This window comes from Lissotriton vulgaris, chromosome 7 (assembly GCF_964263255.1).
Source record: "Lissotriton vulgaris chromosome 7, aLisVul1.2, whole genome shotgun sequence".
NCBI lineage: Eukaryota > Metazoa > Chordata > Amphibia > Caudata > Salamandridae > Lissotriton > Lissotriton vulgaris.
Window position 1 is genome coordinate 1,544,664,073 of NC_141695.1, and position 7,878 is coordinate 1,544,671,950.

Consider the following 7,878-nt stretch of genomic DNA (forward strand, 5'->3'; position numbering starts at 1 on the left):
CTGACAATTCTGGAAGGGGGTACCACTTCAGGTGGGAGGGTACAGAGCCCCGGGGAGGAGGACAGGGTGTGAGAGAGCCCACCTCAGTCTCCTGTCCAGCCACAGGGTACAGGCCCTGGGCTGGTGGGTCAGTACCAGGATGTTCTCCCTGACCTGACGAGAGAGAGAGTGGACAAAGTGTGCCAGGCACCTGGGGCTACCACCCCCCACTCTCTGACATCACAGAGGTTAGAGAGCCCTGAGAGGCATAAGGCATGGGTCTTCCCACTGACAACTGTTGGTAGCCGCTGTGGCTTGCTGTCCTGGTGGAGAGAGCTGCCCTTGGGAAGGGAACAGGAGTCACACCCCAGGGGTAGACTGGGCCACACCACCATGTTGGCCATGTGGGCACTGTCTGCCAGTTGGGACACAACTGTGAGCAAAGTAAGTTTAGGCGCTGCACAGATGGAGTTCAAAGGTGAGGAGAAGGGTTCCCCATGGGCCAGGTTAGTGGACCCTTAGAGTATGGATAGAGGGATCCAACATAGGTTCAGGAAGGCATAGAGCGGGAATGAAACCCTGCTGTTGAGGGCCAAATTCCATGTTCTATTGCCCCAAGCAGGAAAGTACATCGAGGAATGGATTGGTCTACCCTGGCTTTAGGCTGGAAGGGGGTTGTGTAGCAAATGGCCCTTTTTGCAGGGTTATCCCCAAACATTGTGCTTTTTCCTTCTATTTGTTCCTGACCTGTTTGTGGTGGTTTTAGGACTCTGGGCACTTTACCACTGCTAATCAGTGCTAAGGTGTATATGCTCTTGGTATAAACTGTGTTATGGATTGGTATTTCCATGATTGGCCAATTTGATTTATCAGCCCCCAGTAAAGTGCACTACGAGTGCCAGGGTCTATAGATCAAATGCTGTTGGTGGGCTGCAGCACTGGATTGTGCCAGCCATGCAAACAGCCCGAGAAGTGTAACTCTGGCCTGCCATTGCAGAGCCTGTGCGTTGCCTGGAGCGGACATGTCGACTTGGCAAGTGCACACACTTGCAAGTCCTTAAACCTTTCCTTTTCTACATGTGAGTCGCCCCTAAGGTAGGCCCACGTTACCCCCATTGGCAGGGTACATTGTATGTAAAAGGTAGGACATACCCTGGTGTGTGTGGCATGTCCTGATAGTGAATTACAGCCTACTTCGTTTTTCACTATTGCAGGGCTACCTGTTCCCCATAGGCCAGAATGGGCAGTTTGATTATTACATCCTATAATCTTAACTGACTCAGGGAACATGGTAAAAATTTGAGTTTAGTATGCCTGAACTCAGGATGATAAAATACATATTTTAGTGAAGTTGGTTTTAACATCTGTGTTTGAGAATACCACTTTTAGAAAGTAGGTCTTTTCTTGTCTAACCATCCAAACCTGCCTCTGCTAGGTTGTGTATTCCCTGTCTGAGTTATAGTGACAGGGGCTGGTGGATTCCAGGAGACAGGGTGAGTCACCACAGAGCTGAATAGACACAGCTACATGTAGATGGGTAGGAGGAGTTGTACCTGGGACCTGAATAGGGCTGTGTCTTTCCTCCACAATGCTGGCTCCACCTCCTGTGGTGCGACTGATGAGCCTGGCCTACACTGACAAAGGAAGAAGGTGCACACAGGCAGAATGCACCCAAAACTGGTTTGAACTAGGTGCAGGCCCCACTGCCTTCAGAGGACAAAGGATTTTGTGGTATAAATATCGGGGCCCAGATCCCAGAGAGTTAGATTACTTCTGAACTAAGGAACCTGCTAGGAAGAAGGACCGGGAAAGCTGGAGGAGGAGTACTGCCCCTATGCTGCGTGCCGAGGGGTTGGCCTGCAGTGGTTGCTTCTGCCTTGAGCAGGGAAAGGACTGGACTGTGCTTTCATCATACTGCTGTTAGAATTTTCTCCAAGTGCTTGAAATAGAGCTTGCCTCCAGTTGGAAGTCTCAGGGATAGAAAAGACTTCAGAGAACTCGCTGGAATCAAGGAACCTGCCAAGAAGAAGAGCTTGAAGAGCTGCCAGGAGGAATACTGCCCCTTTGCTGTGTTGTTGCTTTGTTGGGTAGGCCGGCAGCTGCTACTTCTGCCTTGGGCAGTGAAAGGACTTGACTGAACTTTCTCTACTTGTGCTGAGTATCTCCAAGGGCTTGAGGTAGAGCTTGCCCCCTGTTCAAGAAGTCTCAGGAACAGCAAAGACTTCAAGCCCAACGCCGTCTATGACGCCGCTGCCGTTTCCTGAAGGCACCGCATAGGGCATCGCCCGCAATGCCGCACGGGGCTGCGACCCTTGTCTCACCACCTGCTGATGCCATCACCAAGCCGCTGTTCGCACCGCGACCTGTGGGCACCGCACTCCATACCGCCTCACTTTATGACGACGCCTTGGTATCCCCAACGACACCACTCCACGCCGGATTTGACGCCGCTGCTTGGACCGTGGTTCGAGGGCACCGCTCGTAAAGTTACATGATGCACCGCTCTCATCCTGCACACCAACCTTAGTCTACCGACGCCGTTGCCATCGACTCCACTTGTCAGCCGACGAAAGCGCTTCAGCGATAGTGACGCCGCTACTGAACCATGACCTGCCAACACCGTGATTCGAACCTCCTTCATCTCACATCCGCGACGCTGGTCTCACTGCCGACGTCACCCAACGCCACCACCGGGCCGCTGCATGCTCTGCGACCTGAGGGCACCGGACGCAGCACCGCTGCACTTTGCACCGCAGCACCCGACGCCTGCCAACGCCTGCGCTCCTGATTCTATCAGAGAGGAGATCGACCTGCAACGGGTGTAACAACGAGAGTTTATCGACGAACTGCATCTCTGAAAGATACTGTCTGCGGGTCTCCCCGACACCGCAGCTGACCCGCAACGCTATGGTCAACCAGAACTGTTTGGATTTGTTTGTTCACAACGCCGTGATAGCCCCTGGATTTTTATCTTATTTGGTCTTGTTTAAGTATACAAAATATTGTCTCTTTTTCTAAACAGGTGTGGTGTCCGTTTCGAGTGCTTACACTGTATTACTGCTGTTGGTTATGTGCAAATGCTTTACACACTGCCTCTAAGAGAAGCCTGACTGCTCATGCAAAAGCTACCAAGGGGGTGAGCAGGGGTTATTTTAGGAGTGTAACTCCCTTATCCTGACTAGAGTGGGGGTTTCTGCCTGGCTTTGGTGCAAACCTTAGCCAACCAGAAATCCCATTTCTCACAGGACCTAATTGGAAGGAGGGCGTAAATCAAACACAGGAATGAGGTAAGCAGAGTACGTGAGCTTTCTTTATACCAGGCAAACATTACCAGCCACTGCTCTCATTGCATGAATGTAAGGAGGAAACTCTGTACCTTGGGCCGTGGGGCCATCGTAGATATCAAGGAAGCGCTGTGGGTGATGTAGGCGGCGAGCTGGCCACAAAGGAGGCTGGGTGTCGTGGTTCCTGGCCCCCCAGTGCAACACTGCAGCAAAAAGTTCAGGCAACGGGCATCCCGCACTGCGGGAGCCCTCAAAGCTTTTTGAATCCGTCTCTTGGCGCTGTGGGCGATGTAGGAGGCGAGCTGGCTGCAAAGGAGGCTGGGTTTTTCCGGTTCCTGCCCCCCGGTGCAACACTGCAGCAAAAAGTTCAAGCAACGGGCATCCCAGCCTGCGGGAGCCCACAAGACTTTTTTAATCTGCCTCCAGGCACTGCAAGCAAAGTAGGAGGCGATCTAGCCGCAAAGGAGGCTGGGTGTTGCAGTTCCTGCCCCCCCCGGTGCAACACTGCAGCAAAAAGTTTAGGCAACGGGCATATATTTTTTATTTTACAGAGTTCTATATAGCGCAAACTTGATCCGAATGTAATAGGTATCAGAGCGCTTTACATAGCACCGGTTGCGTCACATGAGAACACATTCATTTTTTTGTTATAATCATTTAGCTTCAGTAGAAAATGGGGCTGGGGTTTAGGTTAATCTGTCTTATACCATGACAGGGATTTTTATAGTATATGGTTCATTAGCGATGCTTGCGGTATTTTTGATATGCATTTGTTTTCAAATTGTGGCACGAATACTGAATTTCAGGACACAATAGTTTGAATAAATATTCTAAACTTCCTTTGTGTCTTTGTGTTTATTTTATTGCGGGCGAGTACATGTGGGAGAGTGAAAGGGTGTGTTTCCTGTTACCGCGATCCCTAAGAGGGTCCAGATTGTTGTGTTCTGCGGTGCCAATTCAATTGCTTCTCTGGTAAGCATGGGCGGAAAATCCGTTTCGCTCGCGGATTTTGCGGATTTTCGGGAAATTCGCAATCCGCGAGATTCGCGAATCTCCCGCAAAATCCGCAAATCCGCGAGCAGCGGATTTTGCTCGCACTGCTCGCACTGTTCGCGTGAGTTCGCGGCTTCCCAGTACAACTTCGCGCCCCGCGAATAAGTGCTAAATTGCAGAAATACGATCTTAGCAAAACTGAAACTACTTACCAGGTTCAAAAGTTCAGGCTCATCATTAGTAGCCATTTCCTGTAGTGCTTCCTGAGGGGCCCCTCCAGAGTTCAGTTGCCAGTTGCAACTATTATGTGACCCTGCTCTGAACCTCAGAATAGTTACACATATGCCACAAAGGTCCTGAATTACAGCTAAGGGAGACAAGCAGGAGCCAGGCTGGAAGTTAAAATCCATTAATCAGCCCCTAATTCATTATTGTCAGTTGGGGCAGGGCAGGTGTTGTAACTAATTTTGCAACAATGAAAGCACTTAGCAAGTGCAAAAGATCACTAATCAGGGCGCACTAAGGAAGCAGGTGCCAGCTAAAAAAATATTCTATGACACATTAATCAGCCCCAAATTAATTCAGGTCACTTGAGGCAGGGAAGGTGTGCTTTGCTTTGCCGAAAATAATGTACACTGGACAACCAGAGGGTGTGGTGATGAAACAGAGGGTGGCATGGGTGGGCCAGAGGGTGGCATGAGTAGTCAGAGAGTGGCAGTGGTGACAGAGAGTGGCAGTGATGAAGAAGAGTGTCCCAAACAGGCTGGACACGTAGAAACAACAAGTTCGCAAAACTTGCGACCCGACAGGTAAGTTCGCAAATTGCGAAATTGTAAAAACCCTCGCGAACTGGCAGAAACACGGGCGAACACAAAAAAAAAAACGCAAATTCGCGGGAATTCGCGGATTTTGCGGATTGCGAGTTCGCAAATCCGCAAAATTCGCGAACGCGAGATTCGCAAAATTCGCCCATGCTTATTCTCTGGCAAGGTTAGAAGGGCAAGTGAGGAGCTATAGCTAGTTGGACTCGGGCTCATAGGTACTGAGGTGGTATGGTGACTCAGTCCCTGCATGCCAATGTTCTATGGTCCCAAGCATAGTTCTGTTCCTGAGCAGAATCCCTGCATCATGCATATGTACGACATTGGCGTATCCACACACATCCAACTATTAACAATGATTACAACAAATATTTACTGGAAAAGCCCAGACATATTGGGTTTGACTATGCCTGTAATCTTTCTTTGAAGAAATAACAAGAGTGACAGGAATTGACTGGCTAATTTCAGAAGCAAAAAATCTGAACTGTAACAATGGAAGTTAGATTTAAAGCAATGAAAACTGCCAGTAACATGACATGTAATTGTTAAGCACCTCTTGTGATTAAGTTGCCCCACCAAATTTGGAGTCTGTAAGTTTTCAATGGTTTGAGAACAGAATTCCAGTTGCAAATCGTTGACCCATCGGGTACAGAATCACGGTTTGGAAGGGACACCCTCAACACACAGCGCCAAATAGTGACATGGTGTCCTGTCGCAATCCCACCCTTTGCTATCATAAACTCTGATTCAGAGGGTTTGTCACTGCAAAAACGTTTAGTACATCCTACCCTATCCTCTTGCTGTAATCAAGCAATTGTCAACACATGATTCGTGCCGGTGGTTCCATGTGGTAGGCCCGGCTCTCGTTTTGGGGACAGGGACTTAGCATTTGATTTTGACCCAAAGTAAAAGACAGAAATGTAGAAAAGGGAGGCTGAAGGAGGAAGAGAAAGGTAGCAGAACAGCTGCAAAGGGATAAAGCAGGGATAAAAGAACCTGCAAGAGTGAGATAAAGAGACAGGAAATGTAAGCTGGTGGGAAGAGACATGAGTTGGAATCTAGACCAGGCGGGAAACATCCTTTACAACAAAACTTTTACAACGCAGTGCTATTACAACGCAGGTTTTACAGCGAAAACCATTACAATGCATTGAGCTGGGGGGGGGGGGCGCTCTAGGATAGGGAATAGATTTAATTTACTATCCAACACCTTCCCTAGTGTCCACAGGGACTGGAGTTGGAATAGTAAATTAAACTATTCACTATCCAGCACCCCAAAGCACTATGCGTTGTAAAGGTTTGCGTTGTAACAGCATGCGTGGTAAAAGCATGCGTTGTAATGTCATACATCCAGACCAGGCAGTATTAGCACGCAGCTACCCATGTATTTGACAAAAACCACTGAGAGATCCTAAGACAAACTTTGTACCCATGCTCCTATTGTTTTACAAATGAAAAACTGAAGCTGTATTAAGTCGTACACGTAGAAGAGGATATTGATAATTGTCGTTCTAGGATGCATAAAAGTCCTAAGGCGACTATCAAAACCTGCTTGCTTAGAGAAATGCTACATTTTTTTACGATCACCAAATACCCGCGGGACGAGAGGAAAACGCACAAGGATCAAGCCGCACCTCATTGCCTCGGAGTGCAGCCACATGGTAGAGTCACGTGGATGCCATAGCCTACGGGCATGCGTCACAAGTCAGGACAAGCAAGATTACACAAGAGAGTTAACAAAAATGTCAGAATCCTGCTGCAAAGACAAGACACCTGTTCAGTAATGTGCTCAAACCTGACCATGCACGGTCAAGCAAATTTTAGTTTCACACAGTCTCACGTCGTTGCAAACAGCAACAGGGCGCGAAGGTCCGAAAATACGCCACCGTCAATCATAAAAATGTCTCAAACTCACCTGGAACAGCAGGCCGGCTGCAGCGCTGCCCCATTGTGCTCTGCCATAACACAGACTGAGAAAGGTATGTGGCTAATGCTTTCCAACAGCCACCGGGGCGTGGTCAAACTTTGTTATTGAGACCTCAGATAGCTGACACGTGAGAGTAAAAACCACAGGCATAGATGGGCGTGACTCGCAGAACGCCTGGAGGAAGACCGAAGGACGCATTTTTTTTTTAACACTTTCCCAAAAATATTTTTTATTGGGCCTAGATCATTCCAAACAAATCAAGGTGAAAAGTTCGACGTTTTTAAGTTAATAACTAACACAGGAATCCTCATAGTTTCAAAATAAAGATAGTTTTTGCAATTTGTATTTAATCTGAGCACACAGTGTTGAAGATTAGTTTTAATTTTAATGTTTAAATGTAAAATGTTCTTACTATTACTGTCATGTAGGGTTCCCACTGAGAGCCTCGTGAATACCATTCTACATCTGGTAATTCACTGCTATGACTTACAACAGTTTTTAACAAAACTAGTTACCAGGGTCACTGGGATTTTGTGTCAGCAGAGGACCAAAACATGCAACAAGGTTGACTAAATTATGTAGCAACAAAATGCAAATGGTGTGAACTATTGCAATGCATTTTTGTGATAGTATTTATAAATTTGATATTTTTTTCCATGTTATAACTGTAGTGGCAACATTTTCACCTCATTTGCACCAGTTTAGCACACACATACAATATTAAACTACTGAAAGATGACCAGGCAATGTTTGCATTAGGCCTTCCTCTGCACAGCAGCAGGGGTCCCTGTAATTCTAGTTACCTCAAATCCCTTTGAGCTGGAAAACATTTTTTGTAAAAAGTTGAAGATTAGGCACCAGATGATGAATTATG

General features: G+C 47.6%; 1 protein-coding gene across 1 annotated transcript in view; it reads right to left on the reverse strand.

Annotated features, from left to right (window-relative positions):
- LOC147705973 (protein-glutamine gamma-glutamyltransferase E-like) overlaps positions 1–7,040 on the reverse strand; it is a 307,618-nt gene extending 300,578 nt beyond the window's left edge. Inside the window, exon 1 of the mRNA XM_086932430.1 lies at positions 6,993–7,040. Coding sequence (XP_086788556.1) covers positions 6,993–7,026 — 34 coding nt within the window. The 5' untranslated portion in view covers positions 7,027–7,040. The remainder of the gene's footprint in view (positions 1–6,992) is intronic.
- Positions 7,041–7,878: the final 838 nt, after the last annotated feature.